This window comes from Mytilus trossulus, chromosome 1 (genome assembly GCF_036588685.1).
Source record: "Mytilus trossulus isolate FHL-02 chromosome 1, PNRI_Mtr1.1.1.hap1, whole genome shotgun sequence".
NCBI classification, from domain to species: Eukaryota; Metazoa; Mollusca; class Bivalvia; order Mytilida; family Mytilidae; genus Mytilus; species Mytilus trossulus.
This window is the reverse complement of record NC_086373.1, coordinates 90,980,829-91,000,338: the sequence shown is the minus strand read 5'-3', so window position 1 is coordinate 91,000,338 and position 19,510 is coordinate 90,980,829. Positions and strand designations below refer to the sequence as shown.

Sequence of the window (19,510 nt, the reverse complement as noted above, 5' to 3'; positions counted from 1 at the left end):
CAACTAGAATAATGAACACATTAATTCTAAGCAGAAAAAAAATCTGCTATTTTTTTACTTTGTCATGTGTGCGAAGGGATTTTGTGATATGAATGAATACACAATATATATTCCTTTCCATTATTAATAAAACATTTTTTTTTTAAATAATGAGGTTTTCACAAATAAACAAGAATATGTTTCCATAAGAAAGCATGTTCCGTTCACACTATCACATGTCTCTATTCAATAAAACATGACAGAAAGTGTTATTGACCAGGATATCTGGAATAAAAGTGACGAATCGAAATAACGCAATAGACAATTAGTATTCATGTAAGTGATGATGGTAATATTACCAGGATATAGCGTAGCAAAGCTTTACATCCATAGTAACAAGTGTATTTAACATGCAATAATACCAACAAAAAAGTCATCTAATAATTAGATAGTAAACTAGATGGATGTATCATCAATATGACTGTTATTCCTAATCTGATATCGAATACATGAATACGGAGACAAGAGAAACATCACATAACAGTGTTTCGCATTAAAATTTAAATCCTGGGCTTTATGATGTGTTGCTTTACAACTACTGGGTCGATGCCACTGCTGGTAGAGTTTTAATTCCCCGAAGGTATCATCAGCCCAGTAGCACTACTGTGTTGACTTGAGTTAGCATTCATATGTTCATAATTATGAATTAACTGTTAACAAAACATTTAATATTTTTAAATACAAAGGCTTTATTACCTCAGGAAAAGATTACCTTAGCTGTATTTGGCAAAACTAGGAATATTTGGTCCTCAATGCTCTTCAAACTCGTACTTAATTTTGCCTTTTTAACATTTTTTGATTCGAGTTTCATTGAGACGAAACGCGAGTCTGGCGTTAATATAAAACTCAAATCCTGGTTTCTATAATGAGTTTATTTCGAATAACGCCTTCATTTGCATGCGTATAGCTATCAGAGAGAATTAAGTTCAAATACAGTTGAAGCTTTCACAACACAAAAAATAATCATTTAAAGTTGTGTTTGCAATTCTAGCGATCCTCAGTATCGAGAAAAGTAGAATGTTTAACCGACAAGAATTCTTTCCAATCTTTCAATTTAATTTTGCATGCATAAAATGAATGAAACGCAATAAATGGTAACCATGAATAAAATTATATCGCATGATATTGATTTAAGTGTTCAAGTTACGTGTTTCTTGAATAAGGCTACAATCAAGAGCAGGTTATAAGTACATACAATCTAACTCTCTTTCATCTTGTAACAGTATCAAAACATTTGACTTTTCTACTCTTTACACAAGTATTCCGCATTCCAAACTAAAAGACAAATTGAAAGAGTTGGTATTACTTTGCTTTATAAAAAAGAATGGTCAACGTAGATACAAGTATCTTGTCTTAGGGAGGGATAAATGCTTCTTTGTAAAGAATCACTCTGATCCAAACAAAAAATTCTCTGCAACTGATATTATAAAGATGCTTGATTTCTTGATTGACAACATATTTGTTACGTTCGGAGGACGTGTTTTTCAACAGACTGTCGGCATTCCAATGGGTACAAAATTTTCCCCTCTACTTGCCGACTTGTTTCTTTATTATTATGAGGCTGACTTCATGCAGGAACTTCTTAGGAAGAAAGATAAAAAGTTAGCAATATCCTTTAACTCTACTTTCCGCTATATAGATGATGTTCTTTCACTAAACAATTCAAAATTTGGTGACTGTGTGGAACGCAGCTATCCCATCGAACTGGAGATAAAGGATACTACAGATACAGTTATGTCGGCTTCATATCTTTACTTACAACTAGAAATTGACAATGAGGGTCGGTTGAAAACAAAACTTTACGACAAAAGAGATGATTTCAGCTTTCCAATTGTAAACTTTCCATTTCTAAGTAGCAACATTCCAGTAGCACCTGCAAACGGGGTATATATCTCCCAATTGATACGATATTCCCGTGCTTGCATTTCCTATCATAATTTTCTTGATAGAGGGTTACTGCTCACAAGGAAGCTATTAAACCAAGAGTTTCAAATGGTGAAGTTGAAATCATCCCTTCGTAAATTTACGTCGTAACTACAATCTCCTTCCCTTTCATGAATGTGACCTACCGAATTAGACTATTTACCAGATTTGTAATTACATAAGCAACACGACGGGTGCCACATGTGGAGCAGGATCTGCTTACCCTTCCGGAGCATATGAGATCACCTCTAGTTTTTGGTGGGGTTCGTGTTGTTCATTCTTTAGTTTTCTATGTTGTGTCATGTGTACTATTGTTTTTCTGTTTGTCCTTTTCATTTTTAGCCATGGCGTTGTCAGTTTGTTTTAGATTTATGAGTTTGACTGTCCCTTTGGTATCTTTCGTCCCTCTTTTAAAGAAACCAAACGAATAAAATGTAGCAACACCAAGAAAAAAATACTAATCAATGACACATGCACTAGTTATTGATAGCAATCGTGTTTATTATATATCGTAAGACTTTAAAGACATTACATGAATCAAATGTTTCATCATCAGCATATATGCAGACCAATGTCTGGTGTGCAATATAAAGTCAATTAAAATTAACTTTACTGTGAAGGAAATGACATATAGTCCAGAAGTACGATATTGAAGTAATAAAACAGTTAAATGAATACAATTCATCATTTGATGTTAGGAGAACGATAAATAGACAAATACTGCATAAACTACCAATACGGGTTTGCGATATTATCAAATACGAAACATGTTTTGTGACGGACGTACATGAATTAGGCGTAGAACCTTTAAGGTGGTATGGGTGTCTTCGCCATCTTGGATTGTAAAAAACAGAGAATCTTAGGTCCGTATTTTCTATCAAGTTAGCAAAATTTGATGCGGAATGTCGATATTTAATGTGAATTCTCATTTAAAAGAACCAAGTTTAAAAGTACATAACTTATAAATATTAATATTGTTACAAGCGTTGATTATTTTTGGTTGTTTTTAAATATTTTCAAATTGGCATTTTTAGGGGAGATAACTCTAATACAGTGCATTTTCTGAAGGACTATTCATGGAATTTTCCTTTTTTGTCTTTTAGTTGGAAAAAACGTACGGTGACCCTATCTTTTCTTTTGATATTCTCAAAGCATTGTCTGAAAGCTATCTTTTCCCAATTTATTTTACAATTCTATCATTTTGTTTAGTTTCTATTCACAAAATTGTGTTTTTTCCTGTATAATCCATACAAAATCTGTCATTTTGTCACAACCTGTTGCTTGAGAAAATGCGCGGTGACCTATCATTTTTATAATATTTTTGAAAATGTATCAATACATACTACATTTTGGCAAAGTATGAACAAATTCTATCATTTTTATTTTAGACTCCCATACCACCTTAAGAACCAAAATAGGGGGAACATTTCAACATCTTAAACTGAGGATTATTTAAGAAGTTTTTGATAATTTTGTAATAATCTGAAGAAACTATATTAGCGCATAATTCAAATAGAATATATCAAAACTGAAATCTGACAGAATAATGTCTAATATCTATTTGGCAGTAATGTTTTCCGTTTTTTTTCCTTTCGAATTTAACGAGCCACATAGGTGCTTTTGAACATAGTAACCCTCTTCCTTATCCGAATTATTTTCTTTTGGCCATTAACGTACCTCTCACGTGATTACTTTTAACATTCACAGTATCATTCAATTTCTTTCAAACTACCTTCCAATATGGTTATAATCATTTTACAAAACATACACTCAATATTTTTCAAAGAATTTTCACATGTTGATGAACTGATGGATAATGTTCGCATGAAGTAGGGTGTGAAACAACCATTCGATATGAAACTATGAACACGCTTGAAAATTCTCACAGCCCATTCTTTGGTCGTCTTGATATCCAGACAATCCGTAATCTTTATATTAGGTTCCAAATCGAGCTCATAAAACAAAGCATTTTTTAATTCATAGCTGGTTATCATATTTCTTTTGCTGAACACTCCCATCATTGGATGAAAGGCTGACAAGAAAATGTCCATTCCCTGCTCCTCGTTACTGATTATTTCTATTTATATATATAAAAAAATGTATTAGCGTTTTAGTTTATTCGAATAATATGTAAACAAGCAGTCCGTTTTGAAAATAATATACAATGTAACACGATTTAACGTCAGCAACAATGTTATATATGTTAAATTTTTTATGTTTTGTAATGACCAATAATCGAAATGTCAAAATACATACAATAATAAAAAAAACACCTTATCAATGTGAATTATTCTTAGCAGATTTTGAACTTTGAAATATAATTTTCATAACTCATACAAAGTGTCATGCACTTAGACGATAACTAAAAATAGTATCTTATTTAGACAATAATGACATAATCTTTCAACAAATTAGTTCACATACCTTGCTGAGTAATTTCCGTTAATGGAGGATATAAGTGTTTCTGTTTTAGGAGAATCTTTGCCAATTTGTAGGCATCTACCACGGCTTTGGGAAGAGATTGAATTATGCAGAGTTCCGCCAAGTAAACTGACACTGTAAAACGAGTAAGGAATGTGACAACTTCACCAGAAAGCATAGTCTGTTTGTTAGGTCTACACATAATCATACAACCATTTTCCATTATATTCACTGTGTTTAATCTTCCGTCTTGTTTTGCAAAAGATGGCCACCAATGTCTCTGACGTATTACGGGTACGATATCGCAGCTTAATGGCATCTCTTTACGCTTTGCATCAGTATATAAGAAATGTAGACAAAGAATACTCGGAAAGTCTTCTGCGGAGGGGAATTCAAAGCCAACAGTATCTTCTGATAATCCAGGAGCACATTTCCAAACAGATGGTATTCCAAGACATTCTTTTAAATGAAGGTAGAATTTTTTGGCAATTCGATTACCCATCAAGAGACCGTTTTCGTTAAAGAACTCATTATATGATTGATTTTGTTCATCTTCTTTTCGTCTACATTGTACACAGTATAATTCCTGGATTTCTTCAACATCGCAAAGATTTTCGAAATTATCAAAGAAACACAGAATATCGAACTCGTCGGGTGCGTCAACTTTCGTACCCTCTCTAGTGCTCCCTGAAAGCTCTATCGAAACTTTAAATCTGTTGTCACGACGTTCCACCTCAGTAAACACTGACTTCATGAGATCAAGAAGTTGTCTTAAAACAATGTTGTCTGAGACCTTGTTTGATAAAGAGCTATTTTGAGAAGGATGCAGTAAATGAAGGATTTCTTCATCACTAAGTGTAATTTTTGAAATGTTACAAGATAACCACTTTGACACATCATTGATATGAACGGTTTCTAAAAACATGTCTAGTTTATCGTCAAAAAGTTTAACTCCCTCAACTAAGAAGTTTTTGAATTCAACACGATTAACAATAAAACAGAGATCTGAAGCAGTCATTCCTTCGACATCTTTTAAACCATCATCTATTCCTTTTTCCAAAAAAATTAACGCAATTGTTGTGTTGCCGCCATATACTGCGTAATGTAGTGCCGACGAGCCGTACGAATCTTGACCATTGATGTTAGAACCAGCTTTCAATAGTATGTCAAGTGCAGTACAGAAATCGTTTAGATCTGGGTCTAATTCTTTTCTCGTATTAATAGCAAGAAGATGGAACGGTGTAGCTCCGTGTTTGTTACGCATAGACACATTAGCATTGTTTTCGATAAGACACGTTAGAAAATCTACGTCACAATACAATGCAGCATAGTGTAAAGGAGAAAATCCGAAAATATCTTGACAGTCGATGTGAGCACCATGCTTGAACAACAAAGCTATTTTATTTTGCCAGTTTGTTTGCATTACATTCTTTATCTGACCAGATGCACTAATGTCTCCTTTTATCAAACAATGTACTGGAGTTTTACCAAAAAAATTTCTTGCATTGACATTTGCGTTAGCATATTCCAATAAACCCTTTACAACGTTAGATGAACACTTTAAATCCGAAACTGCGAGATGCAGGGCTGTTGAACCAGTCACACGTTTGGCATTATTTATATAAATTTTCATATGTTTTAAGACAGGGCGCAGACTGTCTTCAAATCGTGACTTGTGATCAGAGAGGTAGGACCAGTCTGACTGCTGCCTTTTGTTTGGAAGAGATTTACATGTACATGGTGCATGACTGAACACCATTGACATCGGAGGTGTATCACATATGTCCATCAATGAAGTCGGAAGAGAATGTTGATATAACATTACATTTATCGTTTCAACGCAGAGAAATTTACAAGCCAGATGAAAAGGAGTAATTTTATATTCGTTTGGCAAGAAAATATTTGCCTTTTTGTTTATGAATATTTCTGTGATAAAACCACATAAAGATTTTGATTTATATTCTTTCAGTTCCTCTGGAATCAAATTATGATCTACAATCTGCGATTGTACACAATTGTGGATGTTAGAACAAAATAGATGCAAAGAAGTATTACCTTCATTGTCCATTGAATCGATATCACCGACGAAACTTAGCAATAAGTGCACTTTTTTTACTATTTCAATAGAAAAATTAGAGATAATTTCTTCTTCGTTGCAAGCTGCATTATTCATGCATACATAATGTAGAGGTGTTCTTCTAAGAGCGTCGTTTGTGTCTAACGCACCTTTCGTTTTTGAAGCCACATGCACTATTTTTTCGAAAATTTTGTACGGCACATTATTAAAAGCTGCCCAGTGAAGTGGTGTTTTTAAATCTGTGTCTTGTACATGAACATTACAACCATGGTCAAGGAGAAAATTAACAACACAATCTTTTGAAAATATGACTGCAACATGCAACGTTGTCCAACCTTCTTTTGTCTTCTTCTCTAATACAGACACACCCTCTTCTTCAACAATTGACTTAAGAATTTCAATGTCAGATTCCAAGACAGCAGCAAAAACTTCATTGTACTTCCTGACATTTTCTTTTCTGCTTAATTCCATCTCTGAATGAAAAAGAATGAAAATAGTACAAGTACTTGTAATTAAAGCAATTCTCTTGAAATGAGAATAAATAGGCTCAGGAGTCAGTTCTTCAGCATTGACATAATTTTTGACATACCTGGTCATATATATGATTAAATCGGAACTAAGGTTCAAATTCATTCATGCACAATTGAACATAGGTGGATAGGATTGGTCTTTTTGAAATTCCTTTTGATGATATAGCTAACTGCCAAGTATTGAACTTTATAAACATCGTTAGATTCCGTTTTTTTAAGTTGTTATCGTCAGCTGTCTAAATTAAAGAAACGTTATAAAAAGTTTTTTTGTAAGATTCCATGACACCAGGCCACATTTTATTATTTTTTCTGACGATCGATGCAGTAAGTTTTTGGCTTGTTTCCTTTTCTAATATGAAAATAATGGAGATAATACAATCATGACAATATAGTGCGTTGTGTCATGTTTCATAATTGATATATAACAATTTTATTTTGCACGCATGTTGCGCAAAATTAAATATTTTATACTATATTAACTATCCCTCTCTCACTATATATATATATTATATACAACTCGTCTAAACATCAACAATGTTAGATCTGTAAATTTGCTTTCGCAAATTTTTGGTTCTTCCCTCGCCGGGATTCGAACCCATGCTACTGTGATATCGTGACACCAAATCGCCTGCACTGCAGCCGTCCCGCTAGACCACACGACCACCTGGGCTCTCAAAAAAGAGCTTTCGGTGGCCATATGTTACCTTTCCACGTCAGTTTTAATCTAGCGGCGTACTACAGTACATGATATATAAGGCATGAAGATGTTATTGTTACAGATCAGCTAAATTATCTATAGTAAAGGATCCTACAAATTAATGTAAGATACAGTCACAGAAAATAATTATATTCATAAGTACGTCTGAGTCAGTGACAACCCTACAACAGATGTATCCATCGGATCGCCACCAATGATATTGATACATGGCTGTGTACATAATGTATATACAACTCGTCTAAACATCAACCCAACAATGTTAGATCTGTAAATTTGCTTTCGCAAATTTTTGGTTCTTCCCTCGCCGGGATTCGAACCCATGCTACTGTGATATCGTGACACCAAATCGCCTGCACTGCAGCCGTCCCGCTAGACCACACGACCACCTGGGCTCTCAAAAAAGAGCTTTCGGTGGCCATATGTTACCTTATATATATATATATATATAGGTAACACTCAGCCACCGAAAGCTTTATTATTGGGAAGCCAAGGTGGTCGAGTGGTCTAGCGCATCGGATACAGTGTAGGCGATTTGGTGTCACGATATCACAGTAACATGGGTTCAAATCCTGGCGAGGGAAGAGCCAAAAATTTGTGAAAGCAAATTTACAGATCTAACATTGTTGGGTTGATGTTTAGACGAGTTGTATATACATAATGTACACAGTCATGTATCATCATCATTGCTGGTGATCCGATGGATACATCTGTTGTAGAGTTGTCATTGACTCAGACGTACTTATATATATATATATATATATATATACAACTCGTCTAAACATCAACCCAACAATGTTAGATCTGGTTCTTCCCTCGCCGGGATTCGAACCCATGCTACTGAGATACCGTGACATCAAATCGCCTGCACTGTAACCGTAGCGCTAGACCACACGACCAACTGGGCTTCATAAAAAATAAGTTTTCGGTGGTCGGGTGTTACATTTCCACGTCAGTTTTAATATAGCGCCGTACTATAGTACATGATATATAAGGCATGCAGATGTTATTCTTACAGATCAGCTAAATTATTTATAGTAAAGGATCCTACAAATAAATGTAATGTATATATATAACACTAAATTACTTCCTGCATGTTTGTGCCCGTATATAGAGACCTGTAAATGACTTAACTCATTGAATTTCCTAGGGAACTTTTCATTTTTTTTTGTCAAATCTAATACTTACATACATATACTTACGTGCATGTTTTTCATGATATTCCTGCTAATATGAAAATATGAACACGTTCAAGTACGTATGTCACGTGACAGGAATTGAATTATTTTACCAAATAATAGATAGAAATGTCCTTTAAAAAAATACATGAATACTAACAGGACGTTACCTGACTCGTTTGTTTATATAGCCTTGCACATCATTTCTAATATTTAACAGATTATATATGATATCTATTACAGATATGAAATAACCTCATAATCATTTTACACTTTATCTCAAATTTGAGACTACTATATATTACTATATAGTAGTCTCTGTTCAAATAAATGGAAGGTTTTAGTTGGTATATTACACTGCAGGGAGATAACTCTGTGAAAGTCAGCTGAACGTTTTCATCGCGTTCTATTGTTAGAAACTATTGAGTCACGCAATGAATAAAATTTAAGTGTTTTTGCATCAAACTGCTACATGTTCAATAATTTGTTCCGCTAAAGTGTGTGATTCAAGTTTTTTAGGTAAATTCTTATATTTTTGTCAAAGGGGCAAAGAAAATATTTTGTCAAAAATTTTACAATCATTGAACGAGCGAAAATGTTTGGTACTACCTTAAGTAATTCAAGGTTTTATAATCGTCATCTCTTTAACCAAGACAAGGAATACGAATAAGGAGTAGAAAACTAAAAATTAAGGAAGGGACACTCAGGCCAAATAAAAGAAGATGTGTGTTTTCTCCTACCATACCCTCCCTATTTTATAAGCTAAAAATAGCCTGTCCTAAAGTTTTTTTTGTCATTTTTCAATAAGCACTGTTACAGTCAGAATGTCCCTCTTACTATTACTATACCCTTCATATTTTATAAACTAAAAATAGCCAGCCCTAAAGTTTCTTTTTGTTATGTTTCTATAAGTACTGTTAAAGTCAGGATGTTCCTTCCATAGACTAAATGTAAAAAAAAGGTTATAAGAAAAGACCACTACGAAATGTCGTATTTCCATTGACTACTTTTAAGTGTATACAATGAGTTCTAATCCGTCAACTACATAAATCAACTATGAATGTGATTTTAAGCTATGCTGTCAGATTTGATTGTATTTGATATAACCAATCATTAATTTATATAATATTTTACTCGGGCGGTTGACTCTGATAATTGTAGAATCACTATGATCTCTCTTGAGTAATAAATCATATCATAACGATATGTCAATATTAAGCTGAAGCTTTTAATATGTGTTGCCTCAAAACAAATATTTCCTTCATTTACATGTATTAGCTTAATACAATATCCCAGAACTTGCTTAACCTGTATCAGTGTAGAGCACAACATAGTAACTAACTGTCAAAATAAGATGATTATGGCATCAAATACCCAATCGACATATTTTAATGCAGCGAAAAGACAAAAGACACATCGTACTGATTATGACCGGTTAAGTAATGATCATGAGTGGACACTTACTCCTGGATGTAACTATAAAAAAACTAATATAATGTTACTTTTGGCATGAGTGTTTCCTTGAAAAATCCTCTACCAATAAAAGTTCTTCAGCAAAAGAGAGTTGATTACAATTTGTACATCTGAAAATCGTCCTGACTCGAGAACAAATTTAACAGAAATTATTAATTTAAAAGTATGCATGTGCATTGAACAATATCATGTTGTCATGAATAGTTTGTTTTGTTCCTTGTTCCTTTCTATGTTATGCTGTATAGGTTGTGTTGGTAGCCTGGATAGTTTGTTTTGTGCTTTGTTCCTTTCTATGTTATGCTGTATATGTTGTGTTGGTAGCCTGGATAGTTTGTTTTGTGCATTGTATATTATCAAACAATCATTTAATGGCTTTAAACATTTCGTTTCATCACAAATTTGTGAATCCGATGTAAGTGTTATGACTTAAAGGAATTGTAAAGACCGAAGTAGATATTGTCACACCTTATTTCAATAAAGAATGGCAAAACTCAGATTTGGTTAAATAATTTGTATTAGACAACTATAACTGTCAATAGTGGGATACTTACTTTAAAAGGAACGTAGCCGATCTAAGACTTTTGTTGCAGTATTGATAACGAGTTTTTACCAGTTGTAAGAACATAGGTCAGAAGAACCATTTGTACAGCATTTACTTCAGGCATATATATAACGAAATTGGCATGGTTAAATTTTATATTATACTACTTGTGGCTAATACAAAGTGGGAATCTTGACGTGCTTAGCAGCAGTTTTTAATGCAGTCTTTGTTGAAGCATAAAAGTATTTTAACTATTGTTACTTCAATTATACATTTGAGTAGCAAAAACGTAATAATACAAAAGTACATGTGCAATTGATGTACTAGTATATGCAATCAATTTATATTTGCCTTTTTGACTAGACGGCATTGAAGAGTTTATGGCCTTAAAATCAATCAAACCATAGCAATTGCAGTTATCATTCCATATACATGAAATTTCAACAAATCTAAACTGCTTTTTGGTTGTTATAGTATCAAATTATAATTTATAACCGATTGCGCATTGATACAGCTTTCGTTATAGGATTGCGTGTGGGTAATCAGCGGAAATGAAATTGATTTTACGTGGTAAATGTATGTTTTACTGTGATTAATGCCATTGTTTTGTTCACTGACGCATTTATTATTGTATGATACAGCTCCATCGCTATAGTAAGGAAGATAATATTTATCGTGATTTGTCAGGGTTCAGAAGATCATTTCTTACTAATCATTATTACAATATAAAAACAATTCATTTACATCACATTCACATTACCTTAACCATTGGGATTTTTAGCTTTATACATCATCTTAAATTCATCAGGTTTTTATATGTATAAAACAAAAATCATCATTTTGATAAGGATATATTACATGAAATCACAATATTGTGTAATTAAACTATTTTTTTCTTAAAAATAGTGTCAACTAATTTTTCATGGAGAACTAAAACATATAAAGTCAAATTTGGTTGACCATGATGACGGGCTATAATGTCTAAACTGCCTCGTAAAAAACAGAGTATGTTAGATTGAAACCGGAAACTTGCCACATACTGGTCCCCTCAAAGAGTTGCTACGCTGTTTTTATAACTGCATGATATCATAACACTAGACATACGTTCTCGATGCGTATAATTCAACGTTCCAATTTCGGGGCTGCGTATTTAAAAGAGGGACGAAAGATACCAAAGGGACAGTCAAACTCATGAATCTAAAACAAACTGACAACGCCATGGCTTAAATTGAAAAAGACAAACAAACAATAGTACATATGACACAACATAAAAAACTAACAAATAAACAACACGAACCCCATCAAAAACTAGAGGTGATCTCAGGTAATTTTCCAAATAAACATCGTTTCCTCCCATCTTAGTATGGGCCTCCTTCCTACCTTAGTATGGGTCTCCTTACAGTTCGCCGAGAAGTCTATTTGAATATATTTCCGTATGACTCAGACATTTTCCTGATTGATTTACAGGTATTCTCCCAATTATTCTCTGTTGTACGACGATTGTAAAATAGTTCAATTGGTTTTATTGGTGTTCTAGACCACGTTTTCTGTACTATGATGATTGAATGTTCACTCTATAGTTTGTGATAATTTTGGATAGCATTTGAAATTCGTGTTTTATTTGCATTTTTATGGATATCGTTTGTTCTGTTGCAATAAACTTGCAGTTTTCCCTTTCTTCAAATGTCGGAACATCTGTCTTATTTTAAAATTTTCACGAATCTGTAATTCTGTTTTAAAAGCTATCCAATAATTATGCTATCAGCGAAAGATGTTTTAAAGTTTGTTTTCCTTGCCGGGACTCTAGAAAGGACAATGTTCGATTATATCTTATGGTCGGTCGTTATTGGATGTATTGTCACACAGACCACGGATTTCTCTACTTTTTGTAGCACCAATTCCCTTCTTTTTCTTCGTGTATGACATCTCGTTATGTGACTTATGTGGTTGTAAAATATTCATCTTCTTATCTTTTGGGTCTCTTGGGTTTGTGTTGCCATTTCTGAGAATATGCACAAAGATGACAGCACTTTACAAAAACTTGATTATTCTAAGGAGGAATTATTTTTTGCCTTGATATATAATGGTATCTTTTGTTTAGGCATTTAGTTTTCTCACAATATTTGCTTTCAATACCACCTTTTGCTTTAAAAGCGTTTGTGCAAATAATTTACATTTTTTTTTAATTTTCAGTAATCTTTGTCAAAAAGAATCATCCTGAGAGATTACTGTGAGAGTTCATTCTAATTTTAATGTAATAATGATCCAATAATTAAGTCAGATCACGTTTGGAGAGTATTTTTATTTGAGAAAACTTGTCATCAAAGATTTATTTTAATTTATTGTTGAAGGGAAAATTTATCACCAATAACAATTGAGGTTTATTGTAAAATTAAACACTGTTTTATTCTCTTTTGTACTCGATGCGACATTTCATTTCCTATAAATGAGTTATTTGAGTTGAACTTTGTGGTTAAGTGTGATTCATGATTCATACGTTAAAACTCATAAGGTTCAAGCCTTATAAATTGTCACATCAGACGCGCGTTTTCATGCTAATACCGTTTATGGCTTATATGAGAAGCAGAGTTTTTGTAGAAGCCGATTCCGTAAAAATCCCGTAAACCAGAAATAGCTTTTAAGACTTTCCAATTGTTTCTTTAATGAAACCTGTCAATGGTATTTGTTACAAAAAAAAATATATTTCACGTAATAAGACCTGTCAAAACCTGTAACTGCAACATTTCAAACTACCAAACACTTTAGATAATACAAGTAAATGCTGTATTTAGTATAAGTACTTTTCATAGTGCTTACTAACTATTGTGTTTTGTTGAGTCAAAAAAGACAAGTTAATTGAAAAATGACACCTGTCAAACTACATTGACTGCTGAAAGAACTTATAAGTAAAAAGCAATATGGATGACGTAATTACAGTCAGTTCATTTCTCAAAAGATTATACACATCAGTATGATTCTGATCTTGATGCCACTATGCTTGTTTGCCTATGCATAACCACAATCACTCAACATTATAGTTGAAGCATGTTGCTTCAATCTTTTTTTGATTGATCAAAGCGAGTCCATGTTACTTTATTAATATCAACATTGTTCCCAGTCACTTGTACATATGATTTGGGCAATGGACGTTCATTACTTAATGAAAAACGGATACTAATAAAGAGAGAATGTTTTGTTTATCGTAAATTCTATGTAAGATCACTTTTATTATAACGTTTTTATCATAGAAATGAGTAAACAAAATTAATGACTCTTGTGTGGTGAAACATACGACTATAAATATCACGAGGTCAGGTGTTTTTTGTCTCTGATTTTTGTTTGTGTGTTATTTTTTTCTTGTGGGAAGATGGAAATGAGATAAATGTAAAAACAAGAAAATCACATGATTTTTTATCCTAGGAATCTTAGCTGCATTTTGCAAAAACCAGGACGTATATTTTATGTTAGTTATACGTACTTGGCAAAACGCTTCGGAATTTTGGATCTTCTCTGTTCCTCAAATTCTTACTCTTTTTGGCTTTTAACTTTTTTGAGTCAAGTGCCACTGATGAGTCTTTTCTAGAAAAAAAATGTTCGTCTGCTGTACACACATAACGGGAAAAAAACTTGTTCATGCTTTCCTGTACAATTTCAAACTCTAAACTCATAAGTTCTTACCGTATGTTTTTGTTTCCGAATAATTGCTCCATGTGGAAAGTACCATATAAAACGTTAAATGCAATCTCTGGACCGAACTACGTATTTCTACTCAGCCATAGCACGTTAACTACAGCCCTCGGATGGTGTAAACTTCCCAAAAAAACGTGTATGGTGTAATGGTGTAAGGTGTATGGTGCAATGGTGTAAGGTGTATGGTGCTATGGTTTATGGTGTAAGGGGAATGGTGTAATGGTGTAAGAGGAATGGTGTGATTGTGTAACGTGTGATCGGGAATGGTGTAAATGATGGTGTACGACATTTCATTACTTGAAAACGAAGTTCTTTTTATTTAGTTTTTTCAAATTGTATACATAAACAATAATAATAATCACAATATTGGAAATTTAATTGAATTATGGGTAATTCGGATCGTGTAGATATAATGGGTAATGGTGTATGGTGTATGGTGTAAGGTGTATGGTGCAAAGGTGTAACGTGTATGGTGTAATGGTACAAGGTGTATGGTATAATGGTGTATGGTGTATGGTGTATGGTGTTATGGTGTATGGTGTTAGTGGGAAGTTTACACCATCCAAGGACTGTACTAAATCAAAGCGCCATCTATAAACGTTTCAAATAGAAAAGCTTTATCGTCTTATTTTTTATTAGTTCCATAAAAGTAAAGTATCAAAACCAATCTATATCTTTTTGATATCTTAATGTCTTTATTAAGTTGCAGTCTTTTCTTCGAAGAGTTAAAGACACAAAACAATTATTCGATAACATTCTCTGCTATTTAAAAGTGGCATATTGTTATCGGAGAATTTGTTATTACCAGTAAAAGAATTTTCAAGATATATTTGATAGTGCAAAATTGTAGAACTAATCAGTCACCTAGAAATAAAAATTTAACATGTTCATTATATGATAAAGTTAATGTCTTTAATGTATATAAACTAAAGATGAAGTAAATTTTCAAGTCAGGGAGAAAATATAAAAAGGAAGAACATTTTTGACAAGACATGTTGTTAATCATTATCCTGCTAGACCAGTTACTAGATGTTATTGAAGTCATTATTATTTCTAGTAGTTGATGACTTCTCTGAATCAACTTACGTTAACTCTAATAAATAGTGAAAAAGGAGAGAAAAATATAATTGATCTCACTCTCCTAAAGGTAGTATATTTTTGTGTCACAGATAAGTCGCGCAAATACAGACATCTTAGGAATTTAAGCTTGCATACTTCTTTTGAAAGAATCTACTGTCATTCAACAAAGAGATAAATGTTATGCAACCAAACTTTATGGAATTTATTATCGGACTTTATTCTCAGATTTGCAGAACTAAATAAATAACATTTGATAATGTCATACTTCCTTCATACCACGAAAAAGGATTTTAGATTGGCGCCTTATCTTTAACAATTTATAGGAAGTTGGTATTGTCTTGACAAACTGTTAATAATGACTCGCAATGAAGGCAACAAATAAAAAAACATTAGAAAATAATGCTATACAGTTGTTAGATAAAAGATATTTTGGTTTCCATAATGCATTGACATTCATTTGGTAAAATGGTTAAACATCCCTATTGGAAAAAAATACCGACCGAAATTCATTTCTATAGGTCATTAACACACGAAACGGACCAACTCAGTACAGCAAACAAAAAACAAAAAAATCTGACGCCTCCAAGCTTGTCTGAATTTCCACTTTAGTTCGCGTTTCTTTTCTTCATATACACATCTCGCAAAACATTTTTAACCCCGCCGTATTTTTGCGCCTGTCACAAGTCAGGAGCATCTTTTTATATAATGTTTTGGAGATTATTACGACGTCCATATTCAAGGATCTAGTACACATTTTTATTTTAGAGTGAACTGAAGCCCGCTTCCGGGCTGATATGTTCTCGCTGTGTCAAAGACCCGTTGGTGGCCTTCCAATTGTTATCTTATATCGGGTTGTTGTCTCTTTGACACATTTCCCATTTTCATTCTTAATTTTACATAGGCTAGGCCAATATCAACGATCTTTATACTTGACAACATGCAGACTATGATACCTCATATACTATATAAAGTACCATCTCCAATAAAGCCATACCATTACATATTCCCATTGAAAAAAATAATTTGTCCTGGCAAGATCAACATTTATTTTTGATTGGTTTCTGTTTAGATATCAGTTACATCAGTTCTTGGTCTTATGTGATATATTGACTAAAATAAGACCGAAAGTCAATGTTTAACATTTTGTTTTCTAAAGGCAAATTAAAGTTTACTTTCTAGAACACGTCTTTGCTTATTGTTAAAGTTCTAATAATGTCATTACACAGCTTGCTTTCATGACGTTTTTGCATAGTGTTAAAGGTCTAATGTTAGCATGTTTGTTTCTACTTTTAAATATCTCATGACTGGCTGTTGAAGTCGTTTGCTTTAGTGGATATTTGTCCCATTGACAAGCAAACACAAATTTTCTGATTTTGTTATAGAATATTTGCATTTCTATTGACAAACGTCTACTAGAAATTAACTTACGTAGACAACAAAGTTTCGAAACATATTTATCATGGGAGTCTTGATGAAAATATCATCACTTAGGAGTATTCTCTAGGGTAAGACACCGTCTGAAGATATTTATTTGTTGTATCGTGACTGGAAGATATGTTTGATTATCAATTTGCAAATATAATGAAATATAAGACTTGAAGACAGTTTGTATCGTCAAGATGATTTTCAATACAAAAAAATATTATTCTAAAGAAAAAGCCGAATTTCATTAATGATATTCAAAATAGTCGAAATAAAATTATCAAAGATAAAAGAGCTAATAGCTACTTCTAGTTAAAATAAATAGTTCGTTCGTGTGCCATTTTAAGCTGTCACTACACTTAATCCTTAAACCTTTATGTTTTTGTACCAAATACACGCTTTCACAACATTGAATCTGAAAAAAATCGTCAAAATAATGAAGAAATGGCTACTTCAGATTAACATCAACTCATTCCTGTAACACACGATAGCTTTTATTCCATCAGTTAAAAACTAATTGGTCGTTTATATTTTTTTGTATAAAATAAAAAAATAAAACAACTTCTTCCTGTTTATATAAGTTACTTTCAGTGTCATTTGTAAGATGTTTTACCAACATTGCTAGATACCCATCAATATAATTACTAAGAAGTACATTTACAAGTTCAGCTTGCAGTACAATTTTAGAAAACAAAGATACGATTCCGTTTTACATAAAAATAAATCTTAGTTACGTACACTCGACACAAAAAGTTTGAAATACAAAATTTCAAAAGTAAAAGTGCACAAGATTAAAAATTGTCTTACCAAACTAGCCAGAAGAGTATAAACAGAATATCAGAAAGGACGAAAAAAAAAACCAAAAAGTCTAAATAGAACATTCATTAGGAATGTAGACAAAACAGTCAAAAGAGTCTAAACAGAACATAGAAAAGAATGTAAACAGAACAGTCAAACGAGTCTAATTGAAACAGAAAATCAAAAAGGATGTAAACAGAAAAGTCAAAATGGTCTCACAAAATTGGTTAAAAGCTTCTTAGATAGAGTTGCGACCGACGATCTAGAAACTTATAGACTCACCGTTGCAATTAAAGCATGTAAGGCCACAGTACTTAACCATTGGCTATGATACCATCGAGACACATTATAGTCGACCATCAGCGGTAGAGTTTTGATAATTTCTTTACTCTTTTAACTGTTGGAGTGATTTGTTTAATATGTACTCTGCTGCGTTCAATGATCAAAGCATGCTGGGTGTATAAAGTAATTTTTACACGTAATTTAGAATTTTTAATAAAAAAAATGGTGATTAGATAATAGAAACTAGATATTACATTTAACTCGACTACTGTTATGTAATCACAGTTGCATGAATCCTGCAATCTGCGGTAAACAACTAATTTGATGAAGATAAAAGCATTGATTTTAAACATTGAGGTTTTGTAAAAAATGAAATAGAGTACATGCTGCTCATAAAATACCAAAATTATTATACGATTATCGCAATTTTTTATTATGGTACACAAATTTCTCACTGACTCTGGGAAATACAGACAAAAAATGTTATTTTTTTATTTGCGATAAAATAATATCTCTTTCAAATAGCAGACTGGGCATTTCATTTAAATGCTGCCAATCGGATACACTATTCATTTATTCGTTAACTATGTTTTGGGACAATTTTTTAATGATTGGAATCTTGATATATTATAAAAATAAAGCACGCAAATACATAACTAAGGGTAATGTTAATGGTCCTATTGTTTTTTCATATGTAAAACTTAAATCCCCACTTTGTTTTAGCCTACTCTTATGTACGTTTGCTTTTCAATTGACATATATTGAAAGTAAGGCCGTGTTCACATTGACCTAAATTCGGTGTTGTGTTAGTGTAACTCACACGTAAACTAAACACAATTGCGTTCCCATTGATAAAACTCAATGTTTACATGTAGTTTAAATCATGTTTTATTTACACACAGTCGATAGTCAATGTAGGCCTTGTGTAGGTTAAGTGTACACAAAACTAGGCATTTAGGACATTAGTTTTACCGTGTATATATTTAAGAAGGAAACTATTTTTGAGTTAAATTGATATTTTTGATAGTTATTAGTATAGTTCTTTTTGAAATTGTTGTCTAAATTTTACAGATTTTTTTTGTTAAAAAAAAATAACATACTTTATTAACCTCTGATCAAGACTCAAAGCAGCATCATTTCCGAACCCATAAGGCAGCAACCAATTGATTTTCGGGGGGGGGGGGATTTATAGTTAAGTATAAAACATAAAGGCAAGGGGGTGGGGTGGTGAGCTATGAATTTTGTATTGGAAACAAAAAAATAATTCAAGTTTTTGGCCCTGAAATTTTTTTTGTTTGTTTCACCCTCAGCTGCCACTATATATAATGCTTAAATTGATTT

At 32.6% G+C, this 19,510-nt stretch overlaps 2 protein-coding genes across 2 annotated transcripts in view; one reads left to right on the top strand and one right to left on the bottom strand.

Moving 5' to 3' along the window:
- Nucleotides 1–19,510, top strand: part of LOC134690359 (universal stress protein YxiE-like) — a 64,049-nt gene that overhangs the window by 7,974 nt on the left and 36,565 nt on the right. The window lies entirely within an intron of this gene.
- On the bottom strand, nucleotides 2,439–9,038 carry LOC134690351 (uncharacterized). Its single transcript, XM_063550319.1, has 3 exons — nucleotides 8,908–9,038; nucleotides 4,387–6,933; nucleotides 2,439–4,039 (listed from the first exon to the last, which is right to left on the bottom strand). The coding sequence occupies exons 2-3, from the start codon at nucleotides 6,929–6,931 to the stop codon at nucleotides 3,672–3,674; spliced, it is 2,913 nt and encodes a 970-aa protein (XP_063406389.1). The 5' UTR covers nucleotides 6,932–6,933; nucleotides 8,908–9,038; the 3' UTR covers nucleotides 2,439–3,671.

What these genes read in the sequence shown, in the direction of transcription:
- LOC134690351 (XM_063550319.1), bottom strand. Translation starts at nt 6,931, where the DNA reads ATGGAATTAAGCAGAAAAGAAAATGTCAGGAAGTACAATGAAGTTTTT. An exon ending in AACGGAAATTACTCAGCAAG is followed by an intron (nt 4,040 to 4,386) that starts GTATGTGAACTA and finishes ATATATAAATAG; the next exon opens with AAATAATCAGTAACGAGGAG.